General features: G+C 39.2%; 1 protein-coding gene across 1 annotated transcript in view; it reads right to left on the bottom strand.

Moving 5' to 3' along the window:
* The window catches only part of OSBPL10 (oxysterol binding protein like 10), a gene marked incomplete at its 3' end in the record, with an annotated part of 112,328 nt that overhangs the window by 9,440 nt on the left and 83,813 nt on the right, over nucleotides 1–19,075 (bottom strand). Inside the window, exons 7-8 of the mRNA XM_082015385.1 lie at nucleotides 10,860–11,006; nucleotides 3,666–4,149 (exon numbers count right to left, since the gene is read on the bottom strand). Of these exons, the coding sequence (XP_081871511.1) occupies nucleotides 3,666–4,149; nucleotides 10,860–11,006 (631 nt within the window). The remainder of the gene's footprint in view (nucleotides 1–3,665; nucleotides 4,150–10,859; nucleotides 11,007–19,075) is intronic.

Below are 19,075 nucleotides of genomic sequence, written 5' to 3'. Positions count from 1 at the left end.
CAGATTTAGACCCCTCATAACCACAGATGAAGGGCTAGCATATAAAACAGCTTCTTACATGGTTTTCCAGCAGTGCCTTCCTACTTGTTCTGCATCTCTGCAACTGATACTTTGAACCAACAAACAAAAATCACCGGGGGGGGGGGAACCATAGTCACTTTGAGGTGCAACAAACTAAAAACTGTACAATTAAGATAGTGAGCTGTACCCTTTGTATGACAGGACCATACTGTCCTCAAATCCCCTAGTTCTTTAAGTTCTTATAGAAGCCTTTGTACTTCCATGACATCCTATTTCAGCATATCCACTGCTGCTTCTAACAACAAAGCATAAAAAGCAACATGCTCTATACATCTAAGGACATTGTGACAAGTTAAAAAAAAACAAACCACTTCAAAAGCACCATAGAAACATTACCAGCATATTCCTTACACAATATAGGTCAAAATACTACTTTATTTCTGTAAATAGCCAACTGCAGTAGAAAAAGCTTCATTGAATTGTTTGAAGGCCACACACAAAACTATTCAGTAGAGAACAAAGTTTCAAAACAAATCACAGTTGTTTGTATTCAACACTAAGGCCACAACTAAGCTACAGGTCAAATAAAATTGTTCTGATAAATATCTGAACTAGAACAAGATGGTCACTTCCTACCACTGAATTATCCAAAACATTAACACATTAAAAACATTAACACAATTAGTGGCTCTCCAATGCTCTGTTTGGAAGGCATTTTCTTCTTCCTACATACATCAAATAGTACTGAAAGAATGCACAGTATAATGAAGCTACTATACCAACACCAGAATGATTTAAATGAAGTCTCAGAATGGACATAGGTATATCAGAGATCTCAAGGAAACTGCCTTTCAAGGAGCATCATGCAGAACCTAAAATCCTTACTGATCTAACAAAAAGTCAAAGGCACCCACATGTACATAAGTAAACTGCAGCAACAGCCAAAAAAAAAGGGCTGAATGCTCATAATGGAAACAAAAGGAGGGAGGGACAAGACAAAACAAAAATCAACAATAACACACGATTAGTTTGGTCATCCAATGCACAGTAGCAAAAAAAGAAACAAACAAAACCCAGGGATTTCTATGATCCATGAGATGTTGCTTTATCTCTTATCAAAAGCAGGATCAGTCATACTTGAATCATTCCTGAGCAATTTGCTTTATCTGCTTTTAACAGTTTAAAATAAGATCTACAACCTCATCAGCCAACCTCGTTGTCAGAAAGCTTCTCCTAGCAGCTATGTTTAGTTTCTACCTATCTTAACTACCTTCACATACCTTCTGACTAACAGCATGTCTTTCCTCGATCTACTCTGCTAGACTAACTCACTCCATTCGAAATGCTGCAATGCATAAAATGTCCTTGAATACAGAGAAAATCTCCAAATTATATTTCACATTAAAAAATTATTACGCTCTGCATTACCAGACATGTAAATACAAACATTGTTTTTCCACACTAAGTCCAGCGGCTAGTTTTTCTTGGTTCAGCAACCCATTCCCCAGTACTCACGCTGACCTCAATCTAACAGAGAATTTATACTTATGCAGCATGTGCGAAAAACATCTGCAGTAGATTCTAGTTTTTGTGCAGCTTGAGAAATCTGCACACCAACTTAAATAGGAAGACTTCCCTGGGACTAAAAGAAATTTTAAAAATTTTTGAAGAAGGTGTAGTTTTGAGTGAAGAAACTGCACTGAGAAGCAAACATTTTAAACTGAGGCTGAAGGTTTAAGCTGGCTGTTTTCAGGTAGCAAAAAGGCTTCAGTGGTACAACTTCTTGCTGCCTACTGCCAGCCCTCAATATGCAACAGAAATGCTTGAGCTGCACTGGAGTGTCTCCATCACTTTCCAGAAATGCTGTTACCCTGAAGCTGCACACTTCTGCACTGCTTACATGAACAAAAAAGACAAATGACATCTATAAATTGGTAAACCCAAACTTTCTCCCAAAAAGGCCATCATAAAGATGGCAGCAAACCTTGCAATGATAAAAGAGTTCGCCATTGCAGATGTTCCCCAAAGCCTGCCTCCACTCCTGGGTTATCTCCAGGATCATGGAGAAAAAAAAAGGATAGGGGAGAACTTATTCTCACAAACACACATTAAACAAGCCTTGGGGTAGTGACGTGGTTAATTCCTAGACCCTTTCTGTCTCAAAACTGGGACACATCAGAACTTTGAAGTCTTAAATAATCCCCACAGTAGACACCCTCAATCCCAGGGAACTGTGTGTGCTAGCAACAAGAAAAAGAAATTTCCCTACTCCTACATAATCATAAGTGACTTTGTGTTTATTTTCATTTCCATTAAATAGCACTCTCCACTGAGAAAAACAGTACTAGAAACGAGTATGTACCGGAAAAATGCAGCAAGTTAAACCAATGACTCAGGTTGGCAGTAGCACAGTCAGGAGACAAGACAGAAGAACCAATTTCCCTTCTGACACTCCCTTCCCAACTTCCTTAACTCTGTATTAAAAGCAAAATACCTAAATCATAGCAAGAAGGAAACAGCAGTGCTGTTATAGACTTCAGCTATCACAACAATTTCAAATCCAGCAGTAAGGAAGTTTCATGGCTCTTCTACACAAATAAAAAAAGGACTATATTGCCATCAGAAAAGAAGCTACTGTAGCCCTTCGTACTGTTTGAGTTTGTTCTTTAGTTCTAGCTAGTAGAAATAGCAGAACACATCTGTATGTTTTCTCCATAACTGTTTTGTTGTTATTATTAATAAGCAAAACCAAATCACTACATTTCCCACTCTGCTTTTTTACGACCTTTAATATCACAGTACTTAACATAATGATGACAAAAAGAAGCATTTCCTGTAAGTTGTCCTGGTACTTCTGAGACTACAGTCTGCAAACTAGTTAAGACAAAACACTAAAAACAATACACAGGAAATTACCCTCAAATGGCAAAAGGGACAGACTAAATTGCTTAGAAACATTAAATCAATACATTAGCAGTCAGTAATGACACTGGTATAGGTGTGTTTATCAGTTCAGATCATCCATTAAGAATTTGCTATAATTCCCTTTATTTCTGAATTCATGTTGAGCAATGACTTATCACAAAGCAGACTGTACATGTATCATACAGCAAACCACAATTTATACCTCGACTATGTGACTTTCTATAAAGCTTGAGATAATACTCAACTTTGTAAACACTACAGAAACCATGATTCTTTGCAGAAACTATGAAAAAAGAATGTTAGACTTAAGTAAAAACATGGTTTTTCCTATTGCTTTGCTCCAGTTGTGAAACTGTCCCATACCAAATCACATATTACTTTAAAAGCGAGCAAGACAATAAAAATGTTCATACAGAATATGCTATCAGTAGCCATTTGCTACTGCAACTTAATTATAGGTGAAGTGTAGTAGCTGTGGTAGCAGACTCACATAAATATAAGCATACATTTATGTATGTAATGTGTGCCTCACATTCTGTCTGGACAGAAAAAAAGTTATATGAACCCTACAGTTTTAATTCCAAACTTCACAAAAGCAAGTAGCCACAAGGTTCAAATGAAAGGTCAGAGGGAGAGCAAACAGGAAAATATCTGGATTTCTGTTGTGTTGACACCCACAACATTAGTTCAAAAAAACAAAATAAAAGCACATTTCTTACCTTCACCTACCATAGAAACACCTATTGACATGCCCATAAACTTGCTTTTCGTCCATACGTGAGCGTTCACACACATTTTCTTCTCTTTGCACTCACAGTAAAAGCAAGATACCGGTGGATGATGGGATACTTGTTCAGCTACAAACCTCAGCTTGTAGCACGTGGACTGGTCCTGGCCAAACTCCTTGGTTGGGTCCTTCGCAACCGTGGAGGCACCGTTAGTTCTGAATGCTTTCACTTTATCTTTAGGCACATCCCACGAGCAATGAAACGTTTCACCAATTATAGGGTTATAGGGCTTCTTGGCAACCGCTCCCTTTCGGCCTTCGTGAAAAGCTGTTAGATAATACTCCACAAAGCAGATAATTCTTTCCTCGGGAGTGGCTCCAGCTGCAATTGACAAAAACAGGTCTGGATGGGCCATGAAATTTGCATACATCTCCAGCAGGGATCTTTTCTCCAAAATAAATGTTGGAAGCACTACCTGTATGCAAAGCAGACAAAGGCAGATATGATTTCCCCATGATCACACTACCACAGGGGAAAGGGTGGGGGGGACAACAGTTAAGAGAGCTTCAATTCTGGCCCTCCCAAGTTTTGGGACAGCGTATTTTCCTCCCCTACCACAGCGATTTCGTTTTCTTTGCAGTGTAAATAGTGAGGGAAGGAAAAAGCAGCGGCCTTGATAGCCATGCAGGCTGCTGCTGCTTATTTCATGATTCTCAACAGCAGCTCACACAACAGGGATGGGCTGTTCCACTCAGGTGGAAATCTGCCTTTTCCTCTCCTCTCAGTTAACAAACCCACCATTGTTCTCCCTGTTTACAGGACATAAAAACATACTTCGATGTAAATTAATTTACATCAAACATCAACAAACCCAACTAATCACAACCCTCCAAAAACGGAGGGGCACACCCTCCCAAACCACTAGAAGATGAGTAATTTATGTAAACACACACATCACCAACTTGTAAGAGGTGGAGAGCGTAAGGGGTACATCTACCCAATCTGCCAAACATCTGGGCTCCCAACTTCAGTCCTGGGCCCTTGACTACCCACTGCATACGTGTTAGGTCCCTTCCAGCCTCTAACAAACCGAGCTAGCTAGATCCAACCAAAACCAAAATCTCAGGTGTGCTTCCAGGGATAAAACCATGCCAAGGACTATTCCCAAGAGGCTATAGGCAAGAAAACACTCCCAGTTGGACTCCTCCTGCCCTACACTGTCATTGTACGTGTCATGTCCCTTCCCACCTCCCAAGTCAAATCCCTTGCCACACCTACGCCTTCCTTCACCCCCAAAGCTTGAGACTGTACCATGCTGCTGTGGTGGGCCCCTGCGTGCCTTCACCTTATTTTGGGCAAGTTGAAACAAACAAAAACTGCACAAACTCTTACATTAATGACCTAGGACTAGAGAGGCTCCAGGGGGTCCAGAAAAAAGTCTGGGACTGAGCGTTAGGCAGTCTGCACTGGAGGGAGCCAGACCTCAGTGACGTGGCTGCAGTCTTGAGTGGGTCATCTAGCAATGCAGATGGGGTAACACTTCGTTCAAAGTTTTCAATGAATCATTCTGGAGTGCACTGCAAGTCAGACAAGGGCTACAGGACCTAAAATAATTCATTTATCTCCCTTCCTTCTCCCCCATGCTCCACAACTTGTGCAGGACCATCCCAGGGGAGCTCAGAGTTTGCTCCTGCGTGACCAACAAGGAAATTCTGGCACACACAGATTTGTCTAGAATCAAAGTGTCTCAAGGATGCCAGATGCAGACCAACATCTGTCCACTTTTCAAGTAATTCTTCTGCTTTCCTCTTTAAATTCTTCATTGCATTTACTTCTTCCCTTTCCCAAAAGCAAGGGTTATTTACAGCAGGCAGGGAGCCACCCTTCAATAAAACGCATTTGCTTTCCCCCCTGCTGCCCAGGCTTGCTGTTCTAAGTGGGACCGAAGCACACTACAGCCTTTTTGGATCCCATGGATAATGAAATAGAAGCTGTCAAACCTCTGTTCATCATTTAGTTCTTTTCAAAGAAAACTTGTAAACATGGAAAAAAATTCCAGTCACAACAGTTTAAATGCAGTCTTAACAGCTACACAGTAAGCCAACATACCACAACTACAAAAAAAGATCACTGCTCCATTTGGTAACATACATGCTCATTCTCCTTCTGTTTATTATTTACACACATGGAGTCTTTTATAGGCTAATAATTTTTACAAGCTTAGCTATAAATCAAGCAAAGTTCCATCTGTAATATTGCTCTAACTTGACTCTGTAAGCCTTGAGGACTCTACGTTGTCTCTGTTACCAACCTAATGAGGCCCCAAAAGATGCAGGACCTAAATTTTACACTATGCGTGGCAAACTACTGAGTGCTAAAGACAGCCTACAGTCTCCATGGTGGTGTGATAGCGAGGGGCTGAGGAGATTGGTTTATAAAAGTGAAATCTAAAACTTTGGAAGGCAAAGTGAAAAAGCAGTAGATTTTCTTAGGGTACTCTTAGCTCTTTAACAATTCTGTCTTACTTGCAGCATTCTCATTTTGACTAAATATTCATTATCCGATATAATCTTAAAAAAATGTAATTCAGCATTATTGACCCTCAATACAGGATTTCATTTTAATATAAATTGTACAGTCAAAGATCAGGTTATCAAAGGGGAAACCGACAGCAAAACATAGAAAAAACAACCCCATCACTTCTGTCTAGAAATACTCGCAGTGACTATCATGAGTTCACTGTACAGACTTGAAAGGGCAGAGAAACTCATTTGAATAAACAGCACACTGCATCTTCTTATGTCCAAGTGTGTGTCTCTAAAAAGAGTGACCTTTATTAGCACAAATGGAGGAGAATAAAAACTACAGACCATATTTAAGATGATGCAAATTTTATGGTACAACATTAAGGCTGCTGTGGTTTCATTCTGTTGACTTAATCATATAGTCCTCATATCTACTCTCTCAAGTATTAGCTGTGCGTTTTGCAGCTACATACTTAACACAGCCACTAAATAAGATGTTACGAATCACTGGACTCTTATTATTCAGTTTCAGGAATCAATTTAAAATCTGAATAAAGCTTGAACTCCAAGCTCAAATGATTTTGCTTTAAAGGTCCAACTAAAATGGAAACTACACCCTTAATTGTAGCAGGAAAGGATCCACTGCAAAACGCAGAATAACTGAATTGTTTCCACAAAAGGAGGCAGAACTACATATGAAAAAGATGAGAATTTGAAAGCTTACACAACTCCAGCATTACAAAATATGCCTAGAAAACACTGCCTTTTACTAAATAACCTCATAACTTCAAAGGTTCAATATGCAACAACACCACACACTAACATAGTCAAAAAGAAAAAAAAAAGTGAGTCATTTTTTTTTAATTGGCCCAATCTTGATTTCTGCAGAAATAAGCAAAACAGAAATAAACAAATTTGGAAGCATACAGCATTCTTTTTGCCAGCGTTGTACTGTCATGCACTTGTGCTAGTACACTAGCTTCCAAAGGAATGAGGTTTTCAACTCTTCTGCAGCCAAACAGAATGCACTGTCTAGAAAAATACACTTAGGACCTATGTTCTTTATATTGGTTTTGGACTGGGCTAGAACAAATTGGGGTTTTTTTTGTAATTGCATAAGAAGTCAAAACTGCCTAATTTTTTTCCTCTGAGAAAAAGCTGGCATGACAATGAAATGGACAAAAGAATCTCTCTAGAATAAATACCAAGTTGCTGAAGTCTGAAGCAAAAAAATCTCCTGATGGCATTCTAAAATGTTAGAATAATCTCAGTTCTTATTCCTTCTCAGGCTTCACATGAAAAGGGGTTTAATGGGCATTCATCCATTTTCACTGAGGTTAAAAAGAGCATATTGGTTTAAAGCTTGATCATAATCCCCTAGGTTTGAATTCACCTATACTTAATTAGAACCGAATGGAACTGAGGAAAGTGAGAGCATGACTTCTTAAAAACAGAGATACTTAACCCGCTACTATTTACTGTTGAGGCAAATCATGGGTGTCAGCACCATTCCCTATTTTTTTCAGAAATCTGACCAAGGTACTGCATGCTGAGATGTCCTTCTCTTAGAGGTACAAAAGCTTTCCACTGTCATCTATGTCACTGTGGGAATAAAACAAGCTATTTTTATCACACATTTTTAAATTGCAAGGTTAAAGTGTATTGACAAGCAAATTAAAAATTTATGACATTGTGAACATACTACAATATTAATTTACAGCAGGTTGATATTCTGTAGAATTACTGGCAGCCCTTTCACACAGAATGGCAGCCCTTTATTTTTAGCACATATTAACTGTGTAGGGAAGGTGAGAGAATGCAGGGGAGCGATCACCCATCTGTACAAACTGTTAGCATTAATTGCAATCCATTAAATGCCATTTGCCCACAAATTTATCAGGCTGTCAGTGTTCTTTGGCGCTGTTTTTCGTTTTTTAAAAGCCCGAAGAACAAACAATTTAGAAACCCTTTTTTTCCCCAGCAATTCCAATTTTAAATGAGGTTTCAAATCCTCACCCAGTCCGAAGCATCAGTTTTGTACTATGTTCTGCTGCTGTGAACTGCTCCTCCACCCAACTCTCTCTAGCAGCTATTAAAGTCTATTTGGCCACCACAGAGTCTAGCCTGTTCTAGCAAATCCCCATGCAGATTTAATACTTCATTGCGGGTGTTTTCCTTCACGGTAGATTTTTACTGTTTAACTCCTCATTAAAAGGCACGGCAGCATGACACATTTCAGCAGTGAAGCACCTCTGCTACGTTAAATGTGGCTATTATCACTGTGGGAAATTGATGTCAGCGCAGGCAAGGCCAAGACTAACATAAGCAATCACCCCATAGGAAAAGGAAAAGATGCTGTTTCCTCTGATATGGTACATAAAGGTAATGATTATGCATCCACAACCCAAAGCCACCAAGGGCTCAGAAAAGCTGTTTGTTCACATGTGTATTACGTTACAATCCATAGCTCACAAAATGAACCAAAGAAACAACCCTATGGAAGAAGGTACAGGAAAATGGAAACATATAAAACATCCTCTCATATTAGCAACTACTGTGCCACAACCACCTCCAGCAGCAGCTGACTAGCATCAAGGCTATCTGACTTTCAGAGGAATAACGAAAAATTAGAAGACGTGCAGCCAACAAACCAAGCTTTATCATCACACATCTGTGGCCCTAAGGGCCTCATGCCAGTAAGCAAAGTTAATAAAAAAAAAGCAGCCAGCTGTCTTCTAATTTTTTTTTTTGTCCTTAAAATGGTCAGAAAAGTGATGTGCACATGTGGCATGTCTCATTAATACTCATCATATGTGTATTCATGCATCACGCAGACCAGAGCTAGATATAACTGCCATATGCCTGTTCCTCTTTTCAGACTGTGGGTATTATATACATACATCATGCATGCTAGTATTTCACCATACCATAGATCTGATAGTATTCATCACTGTCCTCAAAAACTGTGCTCTAAGAACACTATGTAAGAAATAGGTTATCATATATATTTACCTTCCTACTTTTCTTATAAGTATCTACACTGTCCTTATTTACAGTAATTTCTCTTATTTACATTAACTGTGTGTCTTTGGTGTTTTGCCTCCTCTGCCATGACAAAAAGATGACACTGGAAATCAGGGAAGAAACATCTTATTCATTACCAAAGACAAAATGCTTTGAAGACACAAGAACAACAGATAAGGAATCTTAGTGTAGCTTAAATATTATGGACTCAGACAGCCTTAGCAAACCAACATACAAAAAACAAAGAGCTATGAAAAATTGAGGACTATAAGAAAAACAAAACCAAAAATGAATTGTACATAACCCCAGACATACTAAGAAGTGACAGGTATAAATTATTCACAAATTAAATGATGAAACTTTTGTTCTATTTAGAACAAAAGAAAAAATTTAGAACAAAAGAAAATTAATTTTTTTTAGAAAAAATTAATTTCTGTGCAGCTATTCAATAGCTATACTTAGCAACAGATTACAGGATTGCTCAGTCTTAAAAATGTAAGTATTTTTAAATACAGTCAATTGTTCCAGAGGAAGCAGAAAAGACTGTATTAAGAAAGCCTTATTTTGTAAGAAAGTGGTAGTAAAAATATATTTTGATTAATATGCAAGATCAAAAGGAGAGCAGATGAACTCTTCAGAATGTCAAAATGCCCAGGAGAAGAATCTCCTGCAGAGCTACTTCAAATCAAAGCACAAGGGAAATTCTCTGGTCATTCCAAACTTTTTTTTATTTGTGGAGGGTGTGTCAGAATGAGCAATTCTTATTTGTGGGAAGTGGGTTATAGTGGTTTCATTTGGGTTTTTTTAAGCAGAAAACCTTTGTGGAAGGAAAGGGTATTCCATATCTTTATAAAAAGCCACTTGATTATTTATTAAACCTCATAAGAAGCTTTCACTGGAATGTAGGACTTATTCAAAGACGCATTCCCTGCTTCCAGAACATCTACTTCATTTCCAAAGCTCTAAGGATTTATGGCAAATTTCTCAGACACCATAACTTCTCTGATCCTATCAGTATGGATATGCTCAATAACAATACTGGTTCTAGTACCAGAAGGATGCACAGAAGGTTAAACTGGTGATCTGCTTAGCACAGACAAGAACAGTGACACATTGAAGATTCTAGTTTCTTCACCATCATGGTGTTTTTGAAGCTGCCAAGTAATTAAATGGAATCCAATCCACGAAGCAGTAACTGGAGCACACATCTCGTTCATCGATATAATTGCCATTATTGTTCCTCAAACACTCAGTGCACACTGACTTAACATACATGTGGGATACATACACAACGTATGGTTGCTTTGAAAGACTTACAAAAAATAAGGAAGAGTTGCGGGGGTGGGGAGGTGGGGGGGAGTGGGGTGGGTGTGTGTTTGTTTTTCTTCTCTTTTCTTTCCCTTCCCCCCAACACCGCCCTCCAATTCCTAACCTTATCACTTTGTATGAAAACCTGCCTACTAGGAGACCACACTCCATAGCTCTCTGGAACCACACCTTCATAAAGAGGCAAATTTCCTTGTCCACAGGGGCAAAACATGCTCACAGGAACGACATGTGTGCGCACACACACACAGAGAAGGATGAGAAGAAGAAAAAATAATGAACAATTATAAAAGAGATAGGGTGTCCATACCCTGGTAAGGTCCATGCCAAGTTTGAGCTGAGAGATGAGATGGAGAATTACACTACGTTGATCATCCATGACTCCTAAATCCTCCTCTTCATTATCTTCAGTATCTGTCATTTCATCTTCAACTAGGATCAACTCAGAAGCTGAATTCTGAAATGAAAAGAAACATCACCATCTGGACAAAAAGATACAGCATGTTTTTTTTCCACTATGTATGTTTAAAAATGGAGCTGTCTTAATGGCATCAAAGACAGCTTCTGTTAAAACCAGGAAGACACAAAATCAAAATGTAAAAAATCCAGTGATGGGTTCATACAGCATTTTGATCCTATCCTCAGAACAAAAGTGGTAAGTATCAGGTGCTAATTTACACATTATCTTCTCATATTTATATTTCAGCGATGCCAGACAAAAATCACAGCATATTAAAGTAACAGATCTTCTATTTAATAAATAGAAGTAAACAGTTGAAAATGAGTCTTCATGAGTTTGTTTCAAAAATCCTTCCAGCAAATATTCATACTTCATACCTAGATGTTGCATGACCTGATTTCACACTATTTTTTTTTTCCTTTCCTCTATTCAACTTCCAAGTTAGATATCTAAGGAAGTCAAGACTATTAACTGAAGGAGTTAAAAAGACGACCATAATTAAAGTACACACCTTTGGAAAAAAAAAAACAATCAGAAGACATTAGATTTGCGGGGTAAGGCAATGCCACGAGTCTTTATGACATTTGCAACACTACGCTGCTTCACAGAGCAACCATGCCAATACTGCCCAGTTTCCAGACATACAAGCTGAAGATCAAGAAAGAGGCACCATGCCATCCCCCTTCAAGAGGAACTTTACAGCAGAAAGGGATAATGACTTGTGATATTTTATTTCTCTGCAGAGTTTACAATATATTCCTAACAATAATCCAAACAGGTGGTAGTTATTTTGTTCAATCCATTGAAACCACTCTGCAAACCTTACAAATATGTATTCAGGTAAGCTTTTTGTACTTTAAAAAAAAGGAAAAAAAAGTTGAGTTATGTAGCTGAAAAATATACAGCCCAGCATTTTATTCCCCAAGGATTCCATACTGTACATTAGACAATCCTACCTGCAAAAGTTAGCACTCCTTCACACTAAATAGCATTTCTACAGAAACAGTTAGTTCATTACATAAAATGAGAAATTTTTCATCTCACCGTGAAAGTCTTTGCAACTGAAGTTTCATTAAAGGCAACTGATACTCAGAATTAGGTTTCAAAGAAATATTTCTGAATGACCCCTCAGGTGAACAGCAGCCTGTGTAAGGACAGTGTCTCTGACATTTAATTACTACAGATGTTTCCAGGATTTTAATAAAGTGTTTTCTCTTTCTCTCTCTCCCCTTTTTTCTCTTTTTTTATTTTTTAATTAAATAAATGTTTAGGTAGCTATTCCCAAAATAATAGCTACTTGGTGAAATCCAAGAACATTTGAAAGACGCTTTACAATTACTTTATTTAGAAAGTAGTATATGTAGATTACATAAAACAGAGGCTGGTGAGCTGTAACCTCAACAGCTTGGAGCTTTTCAAAAGGACAAAACCACACTTTCTTCCTCCCTCAGAAAATAAAAGGATAGAACAATAAGCCCTTTCCTCCCGAAATGCACAGCATTATTATCCAACTGATGCCTTACTGACAAGTTCAATTAACATAAAATCTGACAACCTCATACAAAATTATCAGAGAGACATAAAGCCTACAATTCATTTGGAGGGAGCGCGGAAAAAGCAGCAGCAGAACTTACAGTAGATGCTTCCACAGGAGGTTTCCCTTTGATCCAGCTTGACCTCATTGAGAGCACTGAGCTACCAAATAAGCACTGCTGCTTCTGTTACTGCCATGAACCGAGCTCGCGGCAAACAAGCTCCAGCAGGAATTAATAGCGCTAGGAAGAAAAAAAGCAAGGGAACCTCCCCTCCTCACTCCCACCCCCTCTTTTTTTCTTTTTTTCTTTTGGCTATCTGACAGGTTGGAGGGTGCGTGCCGGATGTCAATCTGCTCCTTGCGTCTCTAGTCACATGGCATCGAGATCAGTGAGCTTAACTGCACACAGCTCCAACTGGGAAATGGTGCTGCTGTTTCCCAAAGGATATCCTGGTGGGCTGTTCTCCAGGTGCAGCAGGGAGGGAGCACGCGTGTGCCTGAGCGTGCAGGAGCGTGACAGAGAGACAACACGCTAGTAGGAATAAGCTTTCAAGTGAACACTTAACAGCTGTGTAAACTTTAGCTGTTAACAGCATCAGAAAATAAACCAGTTGCACATCGACAAGTTCACAGACCGTATCAGATACTAAGAATTTTCTTCTTTGCCTGAAGATTGCACATTCAGCCAGAGACAGAAATCCTTCCTTCTTTCCTGCTAAAATAGGTATTAGGTTTTCCATGTTTCCCAAAGTGGTACTAACGAAATAGCAACTGCCTCTCATTGCTACTTTACAAAACGTGCACAGTGAGGGCAAGCAACCCCATGAACAGTTTAAGTGCTTAGGAAAGCAGTGTTTGCATTGCTTTAAACCAAAGAGTTTACGCTCATCAGGGAGGATAACTACAGTGTAACACTAGGATCAAGCATGTTGAATGACCATTCTGCAGTAAGGACCATAATTTTAATTATCTCAACTATCTCTTATTTTAAGAACATGTGCATGGGCACCAAAAAATGTAAAAAGAAATCCCACAACTCTAGTAGTAGAGTTATCAACATACTAATGACCTTCAGTGCATGTAGAATGACATGAGTTGTCTGCATCTTTTCTCACTTTCCAAGAAAATAAGAACTTAAGTAGCAGTCTACAATTTATGTCACAGGAACTGGACAGCAGCCATCTTCAGCAATATCCTTTCTGTATTTTCCTCTCTTCTCATTAGCTGTTCTAGTTAATCACTGAATTACTTTTTAAGAGCACAGACAACAGACATTTCTTTTCCAAGTAATGCATATTTTCATTAAAAAACAAAACCAAACACAAAACAAAACCACAACAACAAAAAAACACAACCACGTAAGCACAACACAGGGTGTGTGGACATACAGCCACAAAATACAAAGCTACTCTTATCTTTAAAGCATCATAAAAGTCCAATCGGGTTTTTAATTCTTTTTCTTTCCACAGAAATAGTATGCGGTTTAGTAGTAACTGATATGTAAGCATACAGTAACATGCAAAAGATTATGTTGAGTGATTATCCTTTAATGGCAGCTTTTCTGAATTTTCAGATACAGACATACATTATTACATCCCTCCGCATTCCCCCGCCCGCCCCAAATAATTGCAAGGCTGAACTAGGAAAGCAGTGATTTGCTCCATTCCTGTGTGGTCAAAGCATGATGTAAAATCTATTGAGTTGTGTGCAGCTCAGCCTGGGAATGAACAGCACAGCTAGGCTTGGGTGCTACCCCTGAGAATCAAATACTGAACCAGCTACAAATAAGCACCAAAAGGGGCTTATATTTAAAATAATTTTAATCAAAATGAGTTTCTGACATTGGGCTGAAGCACCAGGGTTTTTCAGAAAAATCCAAATGGAAAACAACAGATCATTTCTAGGAATCCCTCAAAGGGATTCACTTCAAAGTTTAAAGACTGAAGATATGAAAACACACGCTGGCAGAGATCTGTTTTAAACAGGTCACTTTATTAGAACTGGTATCAATTAATTTAGAGAGGTTATCTGCTGGGATACAAAACGGATGTTCTAGTCAGCAGTCTTCATCAAAAAACATGCTGATTCTTTTTTAACAGATGAAACCTGTAATGGAAAGAAATTGTTTCTCAAGGAAACATTCTGCATTTAAAAAAAAAGTCTTCAGGAAGAAGATACTTCTACAAGCCTGGGACAGAATCACAGAGTTAAAAGCTATGTTTCTGTCAAAGGGCAAACCTGCCTCCATTCTTCCAAAGCCTCTTCCACAAGTTAATTTTTCAAATTAACTGCTGTGCCGCAAATTAATTTTTAGATAATAAGTTTATTTATAAGGCTCAGAGCTCAGTTTTACAATATACTTCACAAACCATATCGTGCAACAGTACTGTCAAGCATGACATAGACCTCATCTTGTTTATTTGTCATGGCAGAGACAAAGCAATATACAGAATCACAGTATCATTTAGGCTGGAATGGACCTCTTGTCCTGCACTCTGCTCAAGCAGGGACACCTAGAACCAGTTGCCAAGGACCGAGTCCAGCTAGGTTTTCAGTATCTCCAAGGACAGACTCCACAACCTCTTTGGGCAACCTGTGCCAGTGTTTGACTATCTACACAGCAAAATAGTCCTTTCTGATGTTCAGATTTACTTTCATGTACCTATTGCCTCTTGTCCTGTCACTGGGCACTACTGAGAAAACTCCAGCTCCCTGTTCTTCACTCCCTCCCATCAGGTATTTATCTACATAGATAAGATCCCCCCCAAAGTCTTCTCTTCTCCAGGCTGAACAGTCCCAGCTCTCTCAGCTTCTCCTCATGTGAATGATGCTTCAGAACCTTCATCGTCTTTGTGGATCCGTGCTGGACTCACCCCAGTAAGTCCATGTCTCTCTTGCACTGGGGAGCCCAGAACTGCACACAACACAGCAGATGTGACCTCACCTCTGCCAAGTAGAGGGGAAGGATGACCTCCCTCCACCTGCTGAGAACGCTCTTCCTAATGCAGCCCAGGATGTTGTTGGCCACCTTTGCCACAAGACTGCATGGCTGGCTCACTGTCAGCTTGCTGCCCACCAACACCCCAAGGTCTTCTCTGCAGAACTGCTTTCCAGCCAGTTGGCCCCCAGCCTGTACTGGTGCAGGGGCTTAGCCTCAGATATCCCCAGATGCAGGACGTTGCATTTCCCTTTGTTGAACTTGATGAGATTCCTCTCTGTCCAGCCTGCCAAGGTCCTTCTCAACGGCAGCACAACCTTTTGGCTCATCGGCCACTCCTCCCAGTTTTTTTAAGATCTACAAACTTGCCAAGGGTGCACTCTGACCCATCATCCAGGTTGTTAATGAAAATGTTGCACAGTACTGGCCCCAGTATTGACCCCTGGGGTATGCCACTAGTGACTGCCTTCCAACTGGACCTTGTACCAGTGATCACAACTCGCTGGGCCTGGCCATTCAGACAGTTTTTACTCTACCTCATTGCCCACTTATCTAAGCCATACTCTGTCAGCTTGTCTACGAGGATGTTATGGGAGACAGGGTCAAAAACCTTACCAAGGTCAAGGCAAACAACATCCACTGCTGACCTTACTTACGCCAAGCTAGTCACTTCATTGTAGAGGGCTATCATGTTGATTAAGCATGAGTCCCCCTTTGTAAATCCATGCCTAATACTCCACATCACCTTCTTGTCCTTCATGTGTTTTGAAATGCTTTCCAGGGTTAGTTGCTCCACTGCCTTCCCAGGGGTTGAGGAAAGGCTGACCAACCTGCAGTTCCCCAGATGTTTCTTCTTGCCCTTCTTGAAAATAGGAGTGACATTTGCATTCTTCCAGTCTTCATGAATCTCTCCCAAACACCATGACCCTTTAAAGACAATAGATGGTTGCCTTGCAATGACATCGGCCAATACCCTCCATCAGGCCCCAGCTTAAGCGCTGCCTAACCTTGTCCTCCTCCACCAAGGATAAAGTCTCCCTCCAGACTTTCCCTCTGATCTCAGAGGTCTGGGATTCCTGAAGGCTGATGTCACCAGTAAAGACTGAGGCAAAGAAGGCATTGCATAACTCAGCCTTCTCTCAGTCATAGTAATGAGCAGAGACTATGTGTATCCTGACAGGGACACACTGAGGACTTGTATAGGACTCACAAGGCAATTCTTCATACAGTTGCACCAAAATACTCTAAAGAATTTTCATTAATGCATGAAAAAGTTTTAATGGAGTACAAAAAGGACTGTAGTCAGGAACAAGAGGATGAATCTTAGGAACTTAAAACATCTGGATAAAAAGACATCATTTAATAATATTCCAAGGGAATTAGTCCGTAAGTCTTTCTACATTCAAAAAAAATTGCAAAAGATACTAAATAAGTAAGACTGTATGAAACATTTCTGCATTGAGAGAAAGATGGAATAAATTGCTTGCAAGGCTTGTTCAGAAGCAACATTAAACGGAATTAGCATTTTCAGACTAGGCAAAGATTGCCATATTTTCTGTACAGTCATCTAATTACAATTAGTTCTACTAGCACACATAAAAATCAAAGGCTTCATTTTGATTTTCAGATTCCTTCCGTTAATGATATAGGTTTGCAGGCATCATTTACACTTGCACTTGTGTAACGAGAGCTTGCAAACAGGTTTTCTGTGGGTGTAAGTTTAAATATAACTCTGTAAGGTCAGAGAGCTTTAGCACCTTTACGCTAATGTGACAAATTGGCCCCATAAGATTTTCACCAGTCTCAGTACCAAAATTAGAATTCTCTTTGTAAAGTAGATACAGTATTAATACCCCAAAAGTAGTAATAGATAATGAGCTGTTAGCTTCTTGCAGGACTTGTCACTGTATCAGAATCAACAAAACTGCACTAACCTGCAGTCTTCACTTCTTCCAGCATGTACACCTTCAAAATATTTAATTGCATTTACTACCAGCTGTGGCATGCACCTGATAGAAAAACATGCAAGCTTACTGCACCTATCCCTCATTAGCAGTGATTTGAATTTCAAATGTAGCTTGTCCACTAAGTTGTACTTATTAAACTATTTTATATACAGACTAGCATATTAGCATGCTGCAAAATGAGTAATTCCCACAAAGAAAATTGAAATTAATAGAAATTAAATAAAAGATTTCTGTTTACTTCAACCTAAATCTTGAAACAAACCAAACTCAAACATTTACTTCAAACACACTGTAAAGACTGAAATTATCATCATCATGCATGCACTTCTCCCCTAATTTCCAAATGCATTGTCATTTACATGTTAGTCACTTTAAGCTTAACTATAAGGTAGCAACACTTTTTTTTTTTATATCCAACAAGCTCCTGTATCTCTTTATATAAGCTTTTCTACTCTTGAAGAACAGGTCAAATAAAACAAAATTGAAAACACTCTTCTCAGCATTTACCACCACACCATTACACAATGAAATCAGAGTAAGGGAAAAAAGAGGGTTTGAAAAGCAGTGGTAGAGTGAACTCAGGTCATTGCTTGAGCCCTGGCCTCCATCTTACTGGAGTCTTACTTATGCTTTGCTCCTGGTAGCCCTGTGACTCATCATTGCAAAGAAAGAGTAGATCACACGTAAGACCTCAAACACACCAACATCCCATACACCCACTATAATGTGGGCACCTGGATCCCAAAGTTCCAGTCACTTTCAAACAGACTTAAGGCTCCCCAGAGTTAAAGGTTTGTTTTGTTTTAAAATGAGACTTAACGAGGTCAGAACCAAAGCAGAGCTTAAATGAAGAATTTAGAAAGCAAAACTTACTACAGCCCATACATCTCAATTTCATCATGAAAAAGGTCTCTTAAAGGTAGCAAAATAGGTGGCTCAGCTCATTTTCTTTATTTACTCTGAATATTTCCCAGGTGCTGACTCTTCCACTGCCTGTCACTAGATTTTGCTTTAATTGCTGGGAAAATTTCTGCCATAGTATTAAAACGCAAAAAGTCTACCACCTCCAGGGGGAATCCACCCCCTCCAAAGCCCCCAGTCACACTTTTCCTAGCATTCAATCATCATAACTTAGATATAACAATGATGAACTGAAATTAAAGTTAAGATAACTTTTAAAACACCAAAGCAAGCAACAGAGGATGGCAATCAAATTAAAAGGATTTTACAATTAAAAAGTGTGCACACTGTGTCTTAGACACAACAACACTATGACAAGCAAAAATATCACTTTTTTCTTTGCCTCTGTCATCTACCTATAGATCCAATCAGCAAGACAGTTTCTCTTTCATCCAACTGGATGAAGGAAAAATGGCATAACAGGCAGATTTTCTACTTACCTTAAACTATGTGTAGCAAGAAAAATAATCCAGGCATATGTATTTGGATAGATAAGTAACCGCTGCATCTGGGTTTGGGGTGTGAGAGAGTGGGGTCAAAGCTTTTACATACTCCTAGATACATTGTTCATCACTGATAGGTCAAACCATAGAGTATCTGGTAGAAAAACCTCACATCACAAAAGAATGTCTACAAACTGCCAAGAAATCTATTTCTCGACAAATTT

Source organism: Phaethon aethereus (genome assembly GCF_964289735.1).
Source record: "Phaethon aethereus genome assembly, chromosome: 2".
Classification (NCBI taxonomy): domain Eukaryota; kingdom Metazoa; phylum Chordata; class Aves; order Phaethontiformes; family Phaethontidae; genus Phaethon; species Phaethon aethereus.
This window is presented reverse-complemented; position numbering and strand designations above follow the sequence as displayed.